Below are 21,284 nucleotides of genomic sequence, written 5' to 3' on the forward strand. Positions count from 1 at the left end.
ATATACTGACTCCGTATTGATATAACGGGAACTATATATATATATACCGCATTCAGCGAACAACGAACAACTAAAAACGACTTCGACACCTTTACATACGATTCACGGGATGACATCCACCGTACAAGACGGCAATGCTCCATTTGAGCGAAACGATACAGTCGACACATATACGTCCAACGTCACGTCACCAGATCCCAATGCTTCGCCGTCACCGAATCGAACGGTCGTCGACCTAGAAGCCCAAGCCAACGGGACAGACGGTGCATCGCCCAAAAAGCTAGAGAAGCAGTTAGAGGAGGAATTGACTGCCGAACAAGCCTTAAGAAGGCATAGATCGACTACCGTCGACGGTGCGGAGATCAAGTTGAGTCAAAAGAGGAAATGGTTCTTGCTACTAGTATTCTCCGTGGCACAAGTGAGTCAACTATCTAAATTATCTATCTCTCGTTTTATCGTATCGAGCTGACTTTTCGTTCTTAGTACCTCGATATCGCCTCATACTCTGGTCTCTTCGTCTTCACAGACGCCATTCTTACGGATCTCGACATTCTGTATGAATCGTCATCATGGATCATCGTAAGTGCCATTCAAAGTACATGGAATTGTTCGGACATCACCGCTGATCCTCTTTACGCAGACTGCATACTCGGTTACCTTCGCTGCCTTCTTACTATTCTGGGGACGAGTATCCGACTTGTACTCCGCCAAACCTGTTTTCGCCTACGGCTTTTTGCTCCTCGGAGTCACAAATCTGATTATCAGCTTCATGACCGACAAATACGCATACTTCGTTTTCAGAGCTGTTAGTGGCATTGCAGGCGCGGCTACCGTAAGTCAATCTTTTCTGTTCCTCCTTCTTTCTTCGCTGACACCTCGCTGTTTCTGCAGATTCCCTCGGCCTTTAGGCTCATCTTGGCTATATTTGAGCCCTCTGAACTCAATGTAGCGCTCACGCTGTTCGGCCTTAGTGGCGCTATCGCCAATGTCACCGTAAGTTCCTTCGGCGGTCCCCGCATGTCCTTCCTCGCTACACCAAACTGACTGTGACTTTCCTAGGGTCTCGTCCTCGCCGGTTTCTTCGGTTTCATTACTGCTGGTGGGCAACAAGCGGCATGGCGCTACTTTTTCCGCCTGATCACGATCATCTCTGTTCCCTTCGCCTTCGCCGCCATCACCCTGGTACCCAAAACTCGAGGGGATCGATCGGACGAATGTACGGCCCACGACAAATTCAAGAGACTCGACTTGGTCGGCTCGTTCCTGATGCTCGTATCCATCATCCTGCTTATCCTCGGTCTCACACTCGGTGCCTCCTATGGTTTCAAGACAGCGAAATTCTTGGTCCCCTTCCTTCTCGCTTGGCCGATCTTTGTGGCGTTCTTCGTTTGGGAGGCAAGATTGCCACAGGGATACGCTTTGATCCCGCCCAGCTTCTGGAAGATCCCCAACATGACTCTGTTGATGGTCTTTGCTCTCGGTATCTACCCTTGGTGGGCTGTAAGTCAAGCCTTCCGCTCTGCTGATCTCCCGCGACAACTTGCTGATCTCTTCAACTTTGACACAGGTGAACCAACTTCCTCTGGTCGAGCGATTCTTAGTGGTGTTCAATGAATCACCCATCATTGCAGCCGTCCGCATGCTTCCTGAGGGTATCGCTGCCTTAGCCGTGGCTATGGTAATCCCACCTTTGCTAGAAAAGCTCGGCTCTGGAAAATGGCCAATCGCCGTGGGAATGCTTCTTGGTTCGGTATCTTACCTCTTGTTGATCTTCGCTGCACATGGCGAGATCCACAACAACGAATACTGGAGATGGTTGTTCCCCGCTATGATCATCGGCTCCGGGGCTGCTATGGCTAGTTTCTTGGGTACCAAGTGAGTGTTTCAACTTCCTGGGCGCATCTGAACTTTCCGGAACTGAAAAAGGGAACGGACGCTGATCTTTGCTGATCTGTTGCAGTATCACCGTTATGACCTCAGTACCACCCGCGATGTCCGGTGTAGCCGGTGCAATGCTACAAGTATCTCTACAAGTCGGAGCCGTCCTTGGTCTTTCCGTTCAAGCGGGTCTCCTAACACTCAACGAGGGCTCCTTCGTGAACTACGCGAACGTGCAAGCTTCGTTCTGGTTCCAATTCGGTTGGTCCGTCTTCAACATGCTCATCATTGTCTTCCTGTTCCGACCGGGCAAAGCCGCCGAGGGAAGCGCTAGAGCAGATAAGTTGGAAGGTAAAGAAGGACCAGAATCGGCTGCTGTGATCGTTTAGATGATCGATCTCAGTACTCTCAGGATCGATTACGTAGATTCTTCTGTGTCACTTCGTCCTCCTGTTCCTCGTGACATAGCAGTCCGTTATCTCAGTAAATAATAATTCTATAATTCTCATTTCTCGCCACGATAGAACAAGACCATGTTGACATGCATAGATTCAGACGTCTTCTCGCACTGCATACATACCATAACGCAATGGACGTACGTTTGTTTGCTCGCCTCCTGTGCTTCCTCGTGGATGTAGGGAGTGTAGAGTGTGAGTCCTTCCCGAGGAATTCAGCATACGCCACTTGGATCAGAATGAACGGTCTGGTAGGGTGCTGCTGCTAGCTACATGATCACCGAGTCATATTCCTTTTCACAAGAAAGAACAGCATGAGATGTTCTCGCTCGTATATCAACGACTGAGATAGTATGTGCATACAACAAAATAACCTTATGTTATACATATCTTACTCAAGGTGCACCGACTGATCAATCCAGATCAATCATATCTTCCTCCCCACTTTCGAAGTCGTCCACCTGCTCCTGTTCAGCCGCTTTTTCGACCTTGATCTTCTCTTTCAATGCCTTGGCTTTGGCTTTCGCTTCTTCCTCCAAGCGTTTCGACAGTCTTTCAAGTCTACATCCGGGTTCTTCTCCTCTCAAAGCCGAGAGGGCGTCCAGCTAAACCGATCATCAGCGACGACTCAAATGATTCGTGATCCACAAATTGGGTTCCCGAGGTCCGACAGTCGGGCGTGATAGCGGTACAAGACTCACCCTCTTCTGTACATCTTCATCATCCCTTATTCGAGTGCGCGAAGTCGGATCAAAACCAATCCTCTTAATTGCTTCCGCACCAAAGGGCCTCTTCTTCTCCAGAAGAACATCATCATCATCCTTCTTCTTCGCTTTCTTGTTTGATTGTAGCCTGAGCCTATCTTTTTCCAAGATCGAAAGGTATTTCGCACCCGTCGATCCACTCTGACCCTCTCTAGCCAGCAAATCCTGTAAAGCCCTCTCCGCATGTCTCTCTTCCATCTGCCTCTTACGTTTCTCCGCTCTATTCCTACCTAATTTCTCACTAAGGTGTTCCTCCCCGTATCCTTTCAAACCTCCACGAGACACAGATCCAGTATTGATTACTCCTCCACCTACGACGTATGTCGCACCCCCGCCACCGTTATCTTGGCCTCGAGGCGCAGCTTGCCGGCCTGCCGCAGGGAGTAGACCGGTTTTCTTCTTCGGGTCGAAGCCTATTTTGCCCTTTGATGATTGTAGATTGTTTGGTCGCGATGTCAGAGCGAATGAAGAGGTACTGTTGACGCGAATAGTGTTAGGTCAGCGATATTCATCGATGTCTCGATTGACCGTCATCGCGAGAAGAGGATACTCGAGCTCACCTAGCAGTAAATTCTGCTCGACTGGATTTGCCTCGCTGAACAGCCGCGTGGATGTGATATTCGCAAACCTGACTTTGCCGCCTTTCGACCATCTTGATCAGCCCATACATATGGTAACATTGCGAGGAGGGATGACCGAGCTCACAGATCAACCCATGTTTTACACCTGTTGCCGTCTTTTTGCAATGCACTACATCTTCCCAAATCCTTGGCCTGACCGAGAAGTATGATTGAGTCGGCCGAATGAGGATTAAGGCCAAGTGGGAATTCTAGCGGATGCGGACCATTACTTCCACCCTACCAATCGTACTGACCTTCAGCATCGTCCCTTCCACCACAAAGCTGCACTTGGGAAGCAAGCCGGGATGCTCACTCTTAGATTCCTCCATACTCTCGGATTGAGAATCGCAATAACATTCCCCTCCGTGAGATTACACCACTTCTCATAAGCTCCCCCCGATCCACCGTGGTACGATCTATTCACCTTCCCATCTGCATCCTCCTCTCTAACCACCGCATCAGCTTCGAAGAGCAGTAGATGCAGCAGCGCATCGCCGGCTACATCGGGCCGCCCAGCTCTTCTAGGAGGCATAGCACACAGTGTGTAATTGATGTATTTTCTAGGTATTCGCTTGCGTTCCAATTTATCCTTATCCTTCTTACTCTTTTTCCAGGGTTGACGTGGTTTCTTGCTCTGAGTATATTCGCCTTTCTCATATGGGTTCGGATTGACTTTCAGAGCTTCTGCGAGTGATTTCGAATCGTGTTCCTCATCAATCATGCCTTCGTCGCCATCTTCATCGTCATCACTATATTCGGAAGCGTTCTTCGTTCCGCTAATTTTGATTTCCCCACGCTGCGCCACGACGGCAATGGTGATCCAGTCTCCATCTACAGGAATATCGTACGTTGCTCCGTCCTTCGATAGGCGAATGACGGAATATATCTGTGACGGGTTCAGGTGATATCGTCCGGAAAGGTGATCTTGCAGGTGTGAATGAGACAATGCTCGTTTCCTGCAAATGCCATGATCAACAGGTGTTCGTATGAGCATGTGGATAGATGGACTCTTAGCTTGAATAGAGGAGCAGCGGAACGGCGAACATACGTTAGTCGTATACCTGAATTGGGCTCTACGAAATTCCACTCGTCCCCACCTTCTGGATCTAGCCCAAACTCCTTGGGCCCCAATTCGAGTTTCTCAATTATCGTCAAATTATCTTCATCCCTCTGTACCTGGTCCTTTGGATCTTCTACCTCCAGTTCCGGTGACGACTCCATCGCCTTACCTTTATCCTTCCTACCACTCGTGGAGGCGTGGAGCGAAGGCAGAGGGGAAGGTTTCTTGCGCTCCTCAAACCCGTTCGACCTGATTATAGGCTTGCTAGGTTCGCGCGAAGAATTAGATCCACTTGAGGAAGAAATGAATTTACGTCGAGCAGCCAAGGACGAGCCCATACGTGATGGTTCGGATCTACGCAGTTCAGGTAAAGCCTGGGTAGATGGCTTTGAATTCAGCGTTGAGCTCGATGAGCTGGCGATTCGCGAGGACGAAGCATAGTCGAAATTGGGTTGAGCGGGCCGAGATGGGAGAGGGACTCCCCCCTTCTGTGCAGCTGATGAAGGCATAAAGGTCCTCAGCTTGAGATAATTCGATTGAAGATGATAGGACACGCACCTTTCAAGGAGGTCTTCGTAGGTGTCGAACCTACTAACACCTTGGCTTGTTCTTTCTCCTGAGCTCGACGCGCCTTTTCAACTTTGGCTAATCGCTCTTCTTTGCGCTTTTGCAACGCAGCGATCTCCGCGTCGATATCATCGATCTCAGAGTCCATCTTGGGTAAGTGAGTCTGCTGTCAGTCCAACGCAGCGAGATTTCAAGAGGGCTGAATTGAACATGTAATTGCAAATGATCATGAGCATGAAAGATAACTTGCACTTGGACATTTATTCTTTCGCTGAACGCGTCGAAGACAGGCACGGATGATTTTCATACGGATATTAAGATGACGTAATCTGATGAACTGGACTAGTCTTGAGTGTAGCTGACGATTATTTTGCTCCTTGTTCTTCCATTCGTCCCCCTAATCCCTCAAGCAGGCCACTCGAACCCCTCAGCTCTTCTCATATCGCCCTGTGAGAATCAGCGGCGCCATGCCATCCGCCAACTTCGTACACTCCGACGACGCCCCGCCCGTGCTCGTCCCACCTATAAACTTCTCCCTCGTCGTTCCGGGGATATACCGTTCAGGCCATCCCAACAAGAAGAATTTCTCCTTCCTTCGCCGCCTGAACCTCTCGGGGGTAATTTACTTGGAGAATGAGAGTGAAGCTTATCGATCGGACTCATCGAATTTCATCCTCGACAACGGGCTGAAGCTTTACCGGTACGATCTGAGCAAAGAGTCAAACCTCTTCACCCGAGAAGGATCAAGTAAATTGAATAACCTCTTAGAAATTATACTGGATAAGAGGAATTACCCGCTGTTACTGCATGACGACACGGGGAAAGGAACTGTCAGTTTGGTGTGCGCGTTGATTAGACGGATGCAGAATTGGAGTTTGACCGGCGCGTTTGCGGAAGGGGACCTCTTTGCGGGACCGGCGGGAGGGTCGGAAGGTGTAGGTCTGGGAGAAGCTGGCATGGAGGTGAGCATTATAAACTATAATTCCCATCCCTAGCTTATGTTCACTTTCGAAATTACAAGCTCATCTTCGTAGATTATGTCAGCTGATTGATGGGTTTGATCATACTGCTTTCGTAGTTCATAGCATCCTTCGAGCCAAAGAAGGTCAAGTTCGATAGAGCGAATAAACCAGACTGGGTAGATTAGTGCTCGATTTGGTATCGGCCTCAACGTGATATCGAGCGTCAAGACGCAGTGCAAGCAATTCAGTCGTTCTAGTCTCCTGGCAACACCGACAAATCATATCTTGGGGATACCTCAATGCTGGGCTAATGCTAGAGCATCTGGCCGACCCCTGAGCCGTATCTACATGGCGAGAGAATAATCACAAACACTGTCCAAGAATTGCAGTCCGCCGTGCTCGCCGAAAATGAGAAGGAAGCCAACGGCTCTTCGCTTGTTCGAGTTCAATAGAGGCGACAAATCCTCGCTCGCGGTAGAGCGTTCTTGTAATTCAGTGGAATCCATGGAGATTAAATGGCATAGAACCGTCCGAGAGACTGCGTTAGTACTGGAATCGGTAAAGGAGCGACGGAGGGCCGCTGCCTGAGCGAGAATAGTCGTGTGTAGTGTAGATAGGAAAAATATGGCTTGTCCCGTAGAGGGACACGACTGCTGAGCCGAGTATGAGGTGAAGTAGCGATATTAGTTTTCGATCAGCAATACTAGCTTTGGAAGTAGCGATATTATTTTTGATTATATAACATTTCAAGATTTGGCATTGATTAGATTATGAAGATATATTGATAGTTATGATACTATAGACAATAGACAATTTACCTGGACTGAGCTGAATTGAACTGGATACGAAACAAAGACGACAAGATTGGATCATACGACATATGGCTGGTGAGGTAGCACGAGTACGAGGATCTTCGATAGAGTTCCAGAACCTCACGTATCATACAATCCCCTAGCTAGATCTAGATCTAGATCTAGAGAGCAACCACCGCTCCAGCGAGGAGACCCACAACCCCAACAGCTGAACCTACGAGCCCCTTGAAGGAAACTTCGAGCTTGTTACCCGCCGATGCTGGAGCAGAGGAGGCAGCGGACGCAGCAGCCGAAGTAGCTGATCCAGAAGCAGAAGCAGAACCGGATCGACTAGCACTTCCTGAAGCCGATCCCGAGGCAGAGGCTGCAGAAGCGGCAGAAGCGGAAGCAGAAGCGCTAGAGACGAGGGAAGTAGCAGCGGCAGATCCGGAAGCGCCGGATTGGGTGAGAGAAGCGATGGCGGACGCGTCGATCGAGGCGGATCCACTAGCTGTGATAGAGGCGGTAAGGGATCCTCCGGTGACTGATTGACCGGCGCAGAGGGCGGATTGGAGAGAGAGGGCAGCGGTCTGGTCGGCTGTGGTACAGTTGCTATTGACGGAAAGGGGTAGGATCGGGCGAGGCAGTGAGTGGATCGGCGGAATAAGGAGGGCGAGGCCGGGGAGAAGGAAGAAGTCATTGGGTAAAGGGGATGAGTGGAGTCAGGAGGAAGACAAGAGATAGAACAATGGGATCGGAGTCAGCATGTGTCGGGAGGGACAAGTGCAGTCAGAAGAGCGTGTCGCTCGCACTCACGCAGTCAAACAGGACGTAGCGGCGTTCTGGAAATCAGCGTTGGTACAAACACAAGTGACGTCGGTGCTGAAGTCGAGGATGGATGGTTATCAGAAGGGGTGAAGAGTGCGATTGCGTGTGTATCGATGGATCGGTGATCGTGATTAAGAGTGCGCGACCAAGTATGAGACAAGCACGTAGTGTACAAAGGAAGCGTAATTATCTACGTCAGCCATCGTCTCCAACAAGCAGAGATACTCCGACAAAGTGGGAATGACACTCACTAAGATGAACATCCTGCAGCGGCAGCAGCTTGAGTCGAGCAAGTGAGAACACACTCTGGGATTCTATTTGGCAGTGATTCGTAGATCAGCATTCATCCTGCCTTACCATCTTACTTGAGCTTCGATCAACGACGACCGAGGGTATGCGAGCTTGGTTGAGCATAATGATACTCCAGGACAAGGGGACTCGACTCACGTTTGAGCAGAGACCAGCGAGGCCAAAGCGATCGAAGCGAGGACAGTGAATTTCATCTTTACTCGTGAGGTCTTGGTGGTGTTTTGGCTTGGTCCTACTTTTCTTAAGGGAAGGATCTAATGGTCTATTGGGGATTATTGCTTTTTGGTGAAAAAGAGAGAAGAGATAACGAGGATTGCTTGGATGGATCTATATATATATATAGATTGACACAGTGTGCACGTTGATTGATGTACTACTACTTACTCCTTTCAATGGGTATGGATGAGATTTGCGTAAGTGCTATTCGGTTAACCGGTACCAAGGAAAGGGGGAATCAAGGAGGGAAGAGGGGCTGGACCGTATCATTCTGACTTATCAAAAGGCTTACTCTATGGTCTCACTCCGGACCACTGGATAACTCTGTCCCCACATTATAGAACTATGCACTATAGTGATCATCGTACAGGTACAGGTACGTGATACGGTATAGGAACCCTGAAAACGACTGCGCATGTACCTTTTTAACCAGTTCTTACGCAAGTGTGTTCCGTACTGAGTAACGCTTTCGTGGCGGTAAAACATCTCTTGAGACGGCATAGGAGATAGTATCATGAACGAATGATATCTCCTATGTCAGGTGATCATACGATCATACTGCAATGCTTTGACCAGATGGACCATATGGACCATATGGGCTCAATCGAATAATCGAATGATCAATTGGTGGCATGGCTGTCAGGTGTCAAGCACTTAATCCGCAGATACAGGTAGACCAATGATCGATGAATGGAAGGGAAATGAACGAGTCCTTCTCCATCGTACGGGACAACAGGGCACATGAATGAGAGCTGAAATAGCCAGCTTGATTCTAAGCCATCCGATAAATGATCAACTTGCGAGTCAGCTATCCCATGCTTCGGTGTCAAGTCCTTGTACTGTGCTGTTCTGTGCTTGCCTGTGGGAGTGATCTCATTTCACACTGATCGTTCTATCGTTAATGCATGATCATATACAGTGGCCAAATACGAAGTGGCTATTTCCATCTATTCCTATCCGAACGACCTCAATTCAATCCCCCCTCCCCCTAGCCTCTTCTCCGCCCCTGCAGCACCCGAATTTTGAGACTGTCTAGACCCCACAGCCTCTCTGATGGCACGTTCCAACTCGATCCTCTCCCCTTCTCCCATCGCCTGAGTAGCCTCCTTGAACGCTGTGGGATTACTCTGTGCTAGACCCAATAACACTCCTGTAGATATCGTATGTATATGCGATTGTTTGGTGGCCGCAGACGAGGAAGAAGAGGAGGACGACGATCCAGGCGGATCAAGTAATAGACATAAAGTAGGTAGCAGAACACCATACCCCCTCGATCTGTTCTCTTCTTGTAGCCCGTTCGCCCAGCCCACTAGGGATTTTATAATTTCCTTCAATCCTTCTATATCCACTTTCGACTCCTCAGAATTGGGGGTTGGGGAGGAAGTAGCTTGCGAAACGACTATCTCAGATATGTAATTTACCATAGGCCCCAATAGATTCAAAGCGGCATGTTGCAAGATTGGAGAAGGTGCGGAGGGCGAGTTGGGACCGAGAGGCGAAGGGAAGAGTCGTAAAGAGGCGGTGAGGAGAGTAGATGCGCAATGTATGGCGGTGAGGCCGAGCTAGAACGACGAATAAGCACATATAAGTTTGCAGTACATGGCGTTTATACACGGCGATACAGTTAGAAGCACAAGATGCAGGCAGACTTACCTCCGGTCGCTCATTGCCACTTCCCAGATACTGTCCGATAGTATACCCCACACTCTCAATCAAGTTCTTGCTGACCTTCACACCAGCAGGTAAAGTAGTAAGGATAAGCGTGATTGCAAGGAGGTTATTCTTGATCTTGATATTAGCAATCGGGTTGACTCGAGCTCTATCACAGCACAAGTATCACAGATGATTAGCAGATCTTGTTTTCAAAGACCCAGAAAGTCTACCAATGGGCATCGCTTGTGTGCAATGACAGGCGGACTCACCTCAAATCATCAATATTGGCCAGACATCCACCAATCAGACCATGCAAGACCCTCTGCGCAGTATCCACTCCCGGCACTTGCGAATGAACCAGGCCCTCAACTAGCAATTTCAAACATCCAAGCGTTCCCGACGGAACATCATATGGCGACTCGTCCGAGAGCAGATCCAGATAAAGGTGTAACCCAATTTGATACAGCGTTGATCTTTGGTTGATATCTATCAGGCTTGCGACTTTCACGAAGCTCTCGAATGAAGCTCTGATCAGATTGACTCGATCTGCCAGGGTGTCTGAAGGGGTGAAATTCGATTTGGATTCTTTAGTGGAGATGGAATTCCTCAGAACGAAAATGATGATCGACAACATCCTTTTCGTCTTCTCTTCGCTTAATCTCCCAGTCGCCGAGGTCTTCCTCGAAAGAGCAAAGTTGGAGATCAGGTTGACCATTTCCAATTTCGTACTTGCAGCATCGCTCAACCCGATTCGGTAGGTGACGGTGCACAGTTCGTCGAAGATTTGGGAATCGAATACTGTCAATCCGCTGAATTCCGGTTTGACCAGACTAGACATCAACTTCAAGCTTGTTCTCGAGAGTAACATCGATGTCGCGTCCTTGTCTCCAAGTGTCTTAAGGAGAGACTCAAACGATAGGCCGTATAATATGTAGAAGTTCTGTGTTGGCTCGTCCTTGATCGTTGGACTCGTTTTCGATGGTTCGGCTGGCGAAGTGAAGGACTGTCCATTCATGGATCCGGTCGCGAATGGGTCATTCATGGACAGGGCAATGGCAACAGCATGCAAAAGATGAGGCACAGCTGCTTCGTAATACTAAATTTGGACCCTGTCGTCAGCGCTGCGTGCGATGTGAAACCTTTCGACTTACAGGCAGCAGGACCTCTCTACCGATGGCATTTCCACCATCCATCCCTACGCCCATTCCACTCAAACCACCGCCTCCCATCTCAGGATCGGTTCGCAGCTGAGCATAATCACGCAAAGCACCTATCCAGAATGGACCCAGGAGGTATCGATACGGTCTGATCACGTCACTCAAGTATGATTGCCTCGTGCTGGAGATCATCAATTCCGCCCACGCGGTCAAGATCGATATCTTCAGCATGATCGCTGCGTTCGTTGACAGTTGATCGACATCACCGAGTGATATGACCTCGCCAGCTGCAGCAGCGTATTATAGATCAGCTTATATCACATATACCTGTGTTATGATAGCGGATCCGCACTCACACTTGCACTGCTCTAGCGCACCAGTAAGGAGCTTCAAGATTCTACCCATCCTTCCTACTTCTTTGACTACTCCACTTCCTGTGAAGACCGCGCAAACCTGCACCGCAGAAGCGAGGACTTCCGGTGCCGAGTCGGACCCGAACGAAGGTGTAAGAGCAGCCGCGATGGGGGCCTGGTGTTGTTCAAGCAATAAGGAAGTCTCGAAATCCGGATCGGGCGAATTGGCGAATTTCTACGTAACGGATGCTATCGACTTAGCTCAAATCTCCTGAACATGTAAGCGAGAAAGCCTGCTCACCTCGATGACGTCCCTCAGGACGACCAATCCTTGCAGCCTGACATCGATGACCAATGCGGCACTCGCACTGAATGCCATTCGGATCAAATCGCCTACACGATTATAAAGCATATGTTTTGTATTACTGCCATGTATTTGTTTGGCCAATACCGGATCGAAGTTCTCCAATTTCCTATGATCATACGTCGACTGAACGATCTCGTGCAGGCATTCCAGTGCGAACAGCTGGGTTCTCCATCTTGAGCTCAAGGCATTCGAACCTGTGTTCGCCCCAGCATTTCCCGAAAAAGATTCGCCCTCATCATCGATGAATTTAGGTCCGTTTGCTTGGGTCTGCTGAAGAGCCTGTTTCTTTTGAGCTTGAGCGGCCTTCTGGGCGGTCGTTCTAGTCATTATTCGTTGACACAAATCGATCCAGCCCGAAGGCAAAGACGATGCGGTCTGGCTCAACCAGCTGGTTATCACTTGTCGTACACCCTCAATCGAGGGGTCATCGTCCAGTAATCCGAACAGGTCCTCGACGAGAGAGTTCCCGCCGAGTTTCGAAATCAAGACCGCATCACGCTGAACGATTTGGTACAGTGCCGTGATAGCAGCTACCTTCAACGGTCTCCTGGTTGAAGCCAAGTGAGACTTGAAGGTAGTGACCAATTTGGGAATGTCAACTTCGGAAGGGGCGAACATGAGGAATTGTTGAACACATTTTATAGCTTCTACTGCTAATCCTTCGTCCGTTTCTTCGCCAAATTCGTGCACCAATAAGAAGACTAATGATCGGACTTTTCCCGGTTCTTGCAGTTCTGGACCTAGCACTCCGATCAAAGCATGGAGCAGTCTACAAATCACTTGGTACGCCGGCAAGTCTCCTCGAAGGTTCACTGATCCCAGTGAGCCTCCATCAGGCTCATGCGACTCAAGCATGTATATGTTTGCTATCATGCCCAGGGTATTCGGTACGAAGGGCTCGTACGATAGATTCGCCGCGTTGACAACTTGAGTGAGAGCAGACATCGACCAGTAGTGAACGACAGGATGAGGATCGGTGGCGAGCGACATGAGAATGTTGACGATCGTTTTCAAAATAGGTCCCCCGGCCAGTCCACCGACATTGCTGTATATCGCACCAAATGCGAGGGCGCATCCAGCTCGCGAATCGGGTACTCGATTATTGACGACCTGATCTACCAGCCATTGGACTTGCGAGGACAGGTAAGCGCTTCCGGCCAGACCGGACAACAAGCCCATACAATCTGCTGCGGAAGAGCGTACGCTGGGGCTTGGATCGAATATAGCATCCTTGGTGATTCGGGTCAGCTTGCATTCACTTGATGAGAATGTCAGATCAAGGAGTGCTTACCTGCAGGAGGGATTTGATCAGATCGCTGACCTGAGTACTGCTCAGACTCTTCCTAGCTTTCACTCCAGCACCTTCCACATTAGCCAGACTTCTCCTGAGCGCAGTCATCACATTGGCTACAACAGCCTGCTTTCTGCCGGGGTTTCTCTCCAATTTGCTCGACCGCATATGGCTCGATAGGGTCGCAAGAGATTGTATTTGGCCTTCACCGTTCTGATGGGCAAACATGATGGCGAATAATTCGACTCCAGAATCTATCACACCTGTTTGAGGCGGGGCAGGTTTAGGTGGAGCAGGCAGGGGCTTGGAGACCAGTAACTCTAGGAAGTCATGCTCCAAAGACCCCAAGATCGGGTGTGATAACTTTAAACCAGCATATTAGCTAAGCCACCGTTATCTTCTTGGGTTCCCGGACTCACTTGAGACTCCACGGCCATCTCGACTCTGTCACGATTCAAGAATGGCTCCTCAGCTTCGATACCTCCGTCTCCCTCTCGCGCACCTATCAAGCTTGTTACACCGAACGCATAGCCGTCTGTAGACTGCCAAATCGTAGTGAAATTTCCAGATTGGGCAGCTATGGCAGCTTGAGCAGCTGACCCGGAGTAATTTTCTGGATCCGCAAACACCGTTATGGCAGCTTGCAGGAGGGCGGATTGCATTGATTCGGTTGCAGAGGACGGTCCGAGAGTGGAGAAACATTGTAGAACCCTTCGACGTAAGTTGGCTTCTCGTTCCACCAAGGACGGCCTTGCGGTAAAGACAGGTGATTGACCTCCTGCTTGATTATTCGCCTGTTCTTTCAATGCCTCAGCATAAGCGGTCGCAAACCCGTTGACAAAGTTGAGGGAGTTGGTGAATAATGTCGATAATCGTCGAGCCACATCGATATTAACCAAAGACTGATTATGCCGCAGAAAGTTCAACACTGCGGCTAAAGTGCATTCCCGGACCAGTAAGAGGAAGCTCCATTCTGCTTCTCCTCTTTCTCCCACAGAAGTATCTTTACTCGTGGGCTTTGGCAGAGCATTTCGCCAAAGGACCAATAGTTGGGGAAGATGAAGCTTGACAAATGATGGACCGAGACTCATCAGAGCTGCGATCAGGTACCAAGCCACTTGCACTTCCACCATGGCTATCGGTATGTCGTGATCTCCAGCTTGTTTCAAAAGGGATACGGCCAAATCGAACACTTTTGAGGATATATCGTGTGAAACATACAATGGTCTAGACGGGCTGATAGCGATTAATGATGAAAGGGCGAACGATTTTCCGATGACTCGGTAAGGTAACTCTTTAGATGCCGTGGGCGTGCCTAGCATGCCCAAATCTTTGGTGACATCCGCGACAAGTATGTTGAGCATTCTAGGCAGTTGGCTTGGATTGATTGTGCAGAATCTTCGGAGGGTGTATGATGCGGCCAGACGTATAGAGTACGACTCGTGAGCTAGTAGCCTAACGAGGGGTTCAGCCAAGAGCTCAATGATAGCTAGAGGGGCGTTTCCTAATTGTTCAAGCAGGCCGGCGATTTCTCGAAGGGCAATAGTCAGCGCTTGCTTGTTCATTCTGGGTTGACCTGGCAGAGGTGTAGGTTGCCACTTCTTGAGATAGGTGGTCGTCAATTCCCGGATCGCTGCTACTTGACCCGGCTCGGACAACAAGCGTACACCGATCAGGTCTCGCAGCAGCAAGCCGACAGACTCTCTCGTTGCCAATATCTCATATCTTGAGCTTTGGCCACCTCGTTGGTAGATGACTAAATCGTCCATAATATGCTTGATGATCTCGGCATAATGAACTTCCACATAGTCTTGCCCAAGGGCGGTAAACAACGTAGCATAGATGTCGATTATGGCATTTCGGAGTTTTCTAGATGCTTGAGGTCTGTTATAGGGTTGCGAAAGATATTTGAGCATTTCTTGCGTGGTAAAAAGCGTCTTTGATCCTTTGTCCTCGGCAGCTGATGTCATGACTGTGGGCTCATTCGAATTATCTTCGCCCTCTTTGCTCGCTGATTTCTTGCTTTGGTCGATAGCAATAACACCTGATCCTGGCACCTGACTTGCGGACAAGAAATGCGCTAATAGTCGGCTCATTGTCCTCCGAGTAAGGTAATCTGCCCCTTCCAAGCTTTTCAACGCTAAAGGTGTGACCATATCGATGGTCTCTCGAAGTTGCAGTAGAGACGTGTATGTGTGAAGGGAAACGAATGCTTCCGCGCAGGCCCTTTGGACTGGTAAAGCTTTATCTTGTAATCCATTCCGCAAGGATTTCAGGAGATCTTTCAGTAAGCCGTCTGGCAATGCTTTACCGGCAGAATAGAGGGATTTCGAGAATGCCAGCATGGCGTGCACGCGCAAAATGACGGACTGAAATCCACGACTGTTAGCTAGAGCGAAGAGCGAGAAGGGTCAAAGATATCACTAACGAGATTGGTGTTTTTTAGCACTTTTATGGAGGAGGTACAAATCTCAGCCATGAAAGACATCATCTAACACCTCTTGTTAGCCGAGTAACCATGGTTATTACTCTCGAGCACTCACATTCGCTCCATGGGCTTTGATGATTTCCCCGATTGCATACCAGCTAGCTACTCTGGCGACATTCTCGCTTGCGCTCATATTTTTACTTCCGCCGTCTCCGACTGACTTGACTAGCGCCTGTAAGAAGTCGAAGAGAGCTCTTGATTCTACACGTTGATGCAGCTTGACCAGGCATCGCACGACCAGATGTCGTATCGGTCTACCGGGTTTGGGCAGTGTCGGATTTGCGGTAGGAAGCAGAATCTTATGGAAGAAAGCATGTAGTGAGGGGATAGTCGGTGATAGCTCAGATGGCTCGAGGACTTCGATAGCTTGTTCAGCGTGACGCAGCCATTGTAGAAGCGTCAAGTCGGATCCGTCGCCTTGATATCGGGACTGTAAAGATCATTCAATCAGCTCAGACCGTTGAAAATACAAAGCTAAGGATCTCACCTCCTCCACTCTGAGAGCATCTGCAGAGACTTCGGATGCCATGCTGATACTGGCTTGACTCGTAGCGGTCTATGTGGTATATCTTGGCTTGAGCAATGGTATGCCATGCAACAATGAAGCGAGCAATCTCACCGTCATCAGTTGCATCTTTGGTCGCGTTCGACCTCCACGCTCGGTCATATGGGTGGATATCAGGCTCACTCATGCGTCCTTCACCGCCAAACGTTTGATATCAGGCTCAGCTTATGGTTTTTCAATGCCATGCGTCTTTTGTTCAAGTCGCATACAAAGACATCATCAAAGCTCAATTCTGTCAAGCATCTCATTAAATAGATCATCAACACAAAAAGGTCGCTTGCCAATTTTCAGCAGCACCACCACCGTACTCTGGCCTGCAGCACCGAAACAAAATAGTCAAAACGGACAAGCAAGATGTCTCTCGATACCTCCTCCTCGGCTATTCACCTCAATCTTCCTCCCTCTTCTTCCAACCAAATGTGAGTATACCTCATCCAGAGTATCCTGCCGCTGCTAAGCAAATGACTGATAATTATGGTCATTGTACAGCCGACCACCTACTTTGATCACCATCCACCCCTCAGTCGTCGCCTCAATCCTCACGCACCACTCTAGGAAACCGACCGAAGCTGATTCCTCCAACCGAGTAATCGGTACATTGATGGGTTCGAGGTCGGAGAACGGCCAAGAGATCGATGTCCGAGCTTCATTCGCTGTCCCGCACAAGGAAGATGAGAACCAGATCGCCGTGGATATGCCTTTCCAACAAGGAATGATGCAATTACTGGGAAAGACCGGTGCTAAGGAATCCATCGTTGGCTGGTAAGTCAGGCCTCTGCCATATTCCTCCCGTTCTCGAAGGTGCTAATACTGACAATACTGAAATGTAGGTACGCTACTCACCCCACACTTAATGCTTACTCTGCTCTGATCCAAAATTACTTCTCTGGTGAAACCTCTCCTCACCCCTCGATCCACTTGACCATCGATACCGAGCTCGACCCCTCCGGCAAAGGATTAGGCATAAAAGGATGGGTGTCCACTCAATTAGGTCTGAGCCCTAAACCTGAGAACTGCGCTTTCTTACCTGTTCCCGTGGTCATCAAGTACGCTCAAAGCGAAAGAGCTGCACGTGAGTACCTTATTCCACCTCCATCCCTAATGTCGCCTGTGCGAGCTCAGGGCAGAATGGCTAATAATTGATCCGTTATGCAGTCGACTTGTTGACCGCTCCTGCACCGACACCTTCACCGTCGCTTCCTCCTCTTCCTACCCTCTCAGCCTCTTTGAACCAATTGTCCACCCTCATCGAGCAAGCTCTCACCTACGTACAATCGGTGAACAACGGATCGCAACAGCCCGATGCTGAGGTCGGACGATACTTGCTTGAAGGATTAGGTAGATGGTCTGGATCGGAGTCCAACGAGGACGAAGGAGGCGTCAAGGCTGGTCTGCAAGATACTTTGACCGTATCGTACTTGAGCAATCTGGTCAGAAGTCAAGTCGAGCTTGCGGGAAGATTGGCTTTGTTGCAGCAGACTCCTGCTTCATAGAGGATAGACGTAGGTGTTCATGGAATGTGGGATGCATAGGTGAAGGAAGGACTGAGCGGACCGTCCGATATGTCCCTGCATCATAGTAGTCGATCGCTCACTAGTCGTAACGACTGCGTCTCTGGGTGCGGGAACGGATTACTGAGCATGCATAATTGTCATGTGAAGTAAGGTGTTCGGTTCGACATGTTGCAGATCAGCTCGAGACGTATCGGATCAAGATCATGACAAATACCAGAACAGTTCGAGACATCAGAGCGGCTGATCGAAGCATGCCTAAGGGTCTCCGACGACTCTTGCATTTGACGATGTGAACAGTTCCCGAATACCTATCCGATATCGACATATACTTTGGTCTGTCCCGTTTGATCAGTGCTAACATGATGGCCCAAATATCTTTGATTACCGAACCTATCATAAATATTCCTCTTGTATGCATCTATGCTGACCGGTCGTACGCCATGATACATCGCCGACTCACCTCTTCACTTCGACCAGCTTCCATCGCTTCCTGCGTTCGCGCTTCGAGGCATGGGTAAGACGGGTCTACAAGCTTGGTCTGGAGCATGCCGTGCATCCCTGTAGCTCAGGATGACCAATGTCGAGAGTGCCGTTGAGACACATGCTGCACTACACTACAGTACGACGGTGACCGTTGGCCTGCGTCATAAGCTGAACGAATCCCACCGAACTTCTGTTGATCTGATCCTTTCGCGTCTTCACTCCTTTCACAGCTCCGTCCACGTCATCTGGGGAATATCAATCGACCCTACGGTAACACTCTTGAATTGGGGTTGCGTTACAGTATCTCACATTTGCCGCCTCTACCGTCTCTCCATGCTCCATGCACAAGGGTGTCAGCTACATTCACTGAAGTGAAGTACCATATAATCAGACCCTCGAAGCCCAACTGGACGCGCAACTACTTCATTCTGATCACTGTATCACTGAATCACCTGAAGATGGCTTTCTTTGTAGAGTCCAGCGGATCCGTGACTGTACGAGACACCCTGATGGACTCAATCCTTCTGGATGAACCTTCTCAAAAGATTGAGCCTGACGCTCCTGACGCAGAAGCAGCATTCGTCAATGCGTTGGAGAACAAACGACTCGACATCGAAGGTTCTCATTATCTATGGGCCCTTGACGTGAACGATAGAAGTGGATCATCGGAGCTACGTTCCTTCGCGTGGCTGGGCGGCAGCGCTAATGGTCGACATGCTTTAAAGCAGGCATTGACTGACGGACTTACCTCGTGGATATCTTCTGAGCTCTTGTCATACAATGCGGATTCGTATCGTCAAGGTTCGGCGAAGTGGAGAAACGCCAAAGTACGAGCCATCAGGAACTCTATCGCTCAAGGGGGACTTCACCCTCGATTTGAGCATTGGGATAGGAGGCAATGGAACTTCTTGTCCTGGGATCAAGGGGAACATCACAGAACCAAAAGACATTTCCAGAAAGAAGTGTCCCTCTCGACAATCCAGGACGCCGAGGCGATTTGGATTGCATTGGAAAACGGTACGAATGAAACGGACGGGACTGACACAGTGATGGTAGGAGCCTTAGTCTTGGCGACTGAGCCTGGTCAACACGGAATTGACACAATCATAAGAATTGGGACTATCGTATCGAATCACGACCCGGGTGTCATGTTGTACGAGGACAGGGAAGCGTCATTAGATGAATATGCGCGCGATTGGGCGATTTCTCAGGCGAAAAAGGGAGTCGTCACTGCAAATACCGCTATCGAACAGAGCTCCCACAATCCCAGCTGGAAAGCAGTCAAGGTCAATTCGATAACGTTTGATGAGTTGCCTGCGATACAAGATTACCAGATTCCGAGGAGGGTGGCGGGCTCGTTCCCATACCTGCTAGAGCGGTATCGCGGGGACTGATGATAGGCGATTTGGCAGAAGCGGAAGGCGCCAGGCGTTCTCAATATATCATCTTAGTCATCTCCATAGATGTGACGTTGTCTTGATCCGAAGGAGTAAGGGACACGCGCAGCTCTGAGTATATGAAGCTAGGATGCAGATGTGACGCGTACAGGACAGTACATGTACTGTATTCTGCTTTTGCTCCACAATTGCCACTCGCCACCGAGCTCCGTGTGTGTAAGTCACACTTTGTACCGAGGCAAAAGCAAGCGTAAATAGCCGGTGGAGGTCCATCCGTTTCTTCATCACGTCCTTCTCTCTTCCTCCTACATCAGCACTGCATGTCGGACGAGGACCTGTTCGCGCGCTTCGCAGCTCTCCGAGCGCCTTCACACCACCTCGAGGATGAGTGTTCCGCTACGTCAAGTCATCGGGATAATGTCGAAACCGTGGCACGCCAAGCCAAAGCGGAAGATGACGAGCTGGGGAGGATAGCTGAGGGGCGATTTGATGGAATAAGTTTGGGGCAGGACGACGAGAACGAAGGCGAAGATCAAGACGAAGAGTTAAGGAAGAGGATGGCCAACTTGCGAGGAAGCGATGCGATACATTCATATTTGGGAGGGGCGGAGCCTCAGGGCGATGCGGATGTAGGTGTATACCCGTGAATAGTGAAAGACAAGCTCGAGACTGATACAAGGGACTATCAGGTCGAGGAGCTCTTAGCTTCTTTCGAGAATGCACCATCTCATGACCCGCAATTCGGTGATATGGAAGGTCTTGACAAGGAAGCCAAGAATGCACTAAAGGACGCTAAGACGCTCATACCGACATCGGACGAGAAGGAGGAAGTGGATGCAGACCATGAACAGGAAGAAGAGGACGAAGAGACTGAAGAGCAGATTTTGACTCGCGCACTGGAAGAAGCTAGCTTGGAGAGACTACATGATCCGCCAAGTATTCGTCAGGATTCAGATGTAGATGAAAAGGGCAGGTCGGCCTCTCAAGGAGATACAAGGCGTCTAGATGAATTGGGTGGATTATCTTTCCCCTCATTACCTACTCATGTGCTGCAAGAAACCGATAACGATGATCCAGCAGAAGATGTAGACGAAGATACAAAGAAACGCTTGAATGCGTTATTGGGTCTATCGCCTTCTCCTCATAAACCTGGGCAGGCACCCACGAAGGACATACCCAAAGTAGCGCCGAAAAGTTGGAATTTACCTGGATTTGATCTGAATAGGGATGAAGATACGGAGACGTGGTGTTGTGAGTCGCTGGTCCAATCTTATTTGTGCGATTGATTGTCGCATACTGGACCGGTTGATGCTGATGTCATCCTGCCATCTCAGGCATATGTAATAAAGATGCCACTCTCATCTGCCTAGGATGCGACGATGATTTGTACTGCGAAGAATGCTGGAGAGAGGGCCATGGCTTAGGAGACGGTCAAGAGAGAGGGCATAGGACGAAGAGATTTGTATACAAAAGACAGCCTGTCGGAGCAGCATGACGAATGCGCTTAACGACGGTTCAAGTCCAGAGGGTAAGGATGAGGGGTGTTGTATATTCTGTGAGAGAATA

At 49.4% G+C, this 21,284-nt stretch overlaps 8 protein-coding genes across 8 annotated transcripts; 5 read left to right on the forward strand and 3 right to left on the reverse strand.

Moving 5' to 3' along the window:
- Positions 1-109: 109 nt before the first annotated feature.
- I303_101531 (uncharacterized protein) lies at positions 110-2,267 on the forward strand (the record flags this gene model as incomplete). Its single annotated transcript, XM_018405679.1, has 7 exons — positions 110-418; positions 484-579; positions 641-832; positions 892-993; positions 1,060-1,500; positions 1,568-1,875; positions 1,961-2,267. 7 exons carry the CDS (start codon positions 110-112, stop codon positions 2,265-2,267), a joined length of 1,755 nt encoding a protein of 584 aa, XP_018265960.1.
- Positions 2,268-2,746: 479 nt separating this feature from the next.
- On the reverse strand, positions 2,747-5,492 carry I303_101532 (uncharacterized protein; the record flags this gene model as incomplete). The annotated part of the gene is made up of 7 exons (XM_018405678.1): positions 2,747-2,938; positions 3,035-3,572; positions 3,658-3,738; positions 3,803-3,954; positions 4,031-4,673; positions 4,766-5,273; positions 5,336-5,492. 7 exons carry the CDS (start codon positions 5,490-5,492, stop codon positions 2,747-2,749), a joined length of 2,271 nt encoding a protein of 756 aa, XP_018265959.1.
- A 319-nt stretch (positions 5,493-5,811) lies between these two features.
- I303_101533 (uncharacterized protein) lies at positions 5,812-6,491 on the forward strand (the record flags this gene model as incomplete). Its single annotated transcript, XM_018405677.1, has 2 exons — positions 5,812-6,306; positions 6,423-6,491. The coding sequence occupies 2 exons, from the start codon at positions 5,812-5,814 to the stop codon at positions 6,489-6,491; spliced, it is 564 nt and encodes a 187-aa protein (XP_018265958.1).
- A 788-nt stretch (positions 6,492-7,279) lies between these two features.
- Positions 7,280-8,428, reverse strand: I303_101534 (uncharacterized protein; the record flags this gene model as incomplete). Its single annotated transcript, XM_018405676.1, has 4 exons — positions 7,280-7,709; positions 7,914-7,979; positions 8,177-8,239; positions 8,373-8,428. The coding sequence occupies 4 exons, from the start codon at positions 8,426-8,428 to the stop codon at positions 7,280-7,282; spliced, it is 615 nt and encodes a 204-aa protein (XP_018265957.1).
- A 975-nt stretch (positions 8,429-9,403) lies between these two features.
- Positions 9,404-16,288, reverse strand: I303_101535 (uncharacterized protein; the record flags this gene model as incomplete). The annotated part of the gene is made up of 11 exons (XM_018405675.1): positions 9,404-10,012; positions 10,104-10,269; positions 10,373-11,199; positions 11,255-11,547; positions 11,617-11,848; positions 11,915-13,210; positions 13,272-13,634; positions 13,691-15,640; positions 15,700-15,762; positions 15,815-16,189; positions 16,247-16,288. 11 exons carry the CDS (start codon positions 16,286-16,288, stop codon positions 9,404-9,406), a joined length of 6,216 nt encoding a protein of 2,071 aa, XP_018265956.1.
- A 390-nt stretch (positions 16,289-16,678) lies between these two features.
- On the forward strand, positions 16,679-17,817 carry I303_101536 (eukaryotic translation initiation factor 3 subunit F; the record flags this gene model as incomplete). Its single annotated transcript, XM_018405674.1, has 4 exons — positions 16,679-16,743; positions 16,814-17,086; positions 17,155-17,396; positions 17,480-17,817. 4 exons carry the CDS (start codon positions 16,679-16,681, stop codon positions 17,815-17,817), a joined length of 918 nt encoding a protein of 305 aa, XP_018265955.1.
- A 962-nt stretch (positions 17,818-18,779) lies between these two features.
- I303_101537 (uncharacterized protein) lies at positions 18,780-19,715 on the forward strand (the record flags this gene model as incomplete). The annotated part of the gene is made up of 1 exon (XM_018405673.1): positions 18,780-19,715. One exon carries the CDS (start codon positions 18,780-18,782, stop codon positions 19,713-19,715), a length of 936 nt encoding a protein of 311 aa, XP_018265954.1.
- A 323-nt stretch (positions 19,716-20,038) lies between these two features.
- On the forward strand, positions 20,039-21,213 carry I303_101538 (uncharacterized protein; the record flags this gene model as incomplete). The annotated part of the gene is made up of 3 exons (XM_018405672.1): positions 20,039-20,347; positions 20,408-20,969; positions 21,053-21,213. 3 exons carry the CDS (start codon positions 20,039-20,041, stop codon positions 21,211-21,213), a joined length of 1,032 nt encoding a protein of 343 aa, XP_018265953.1.
- Between the last annotated feature and the right edge of the window lie 71 nt (positions 21,214-21,284).

Source organism: Kwoniella dejecticola, chromosome 2 (assembly GCF_000512565.2).
Source record: "Kwoniella dejecticola CBS 10117 chromosome 2, complete sequence".
In the NCBI taxonomy this organism is placed as follows: Eukaryota; Fungi; Basidiomycota; class Tremellomycetes; order Tremellales; family Cryptococcaceae; genus Kwoniella; species Kwoniella dejecticola.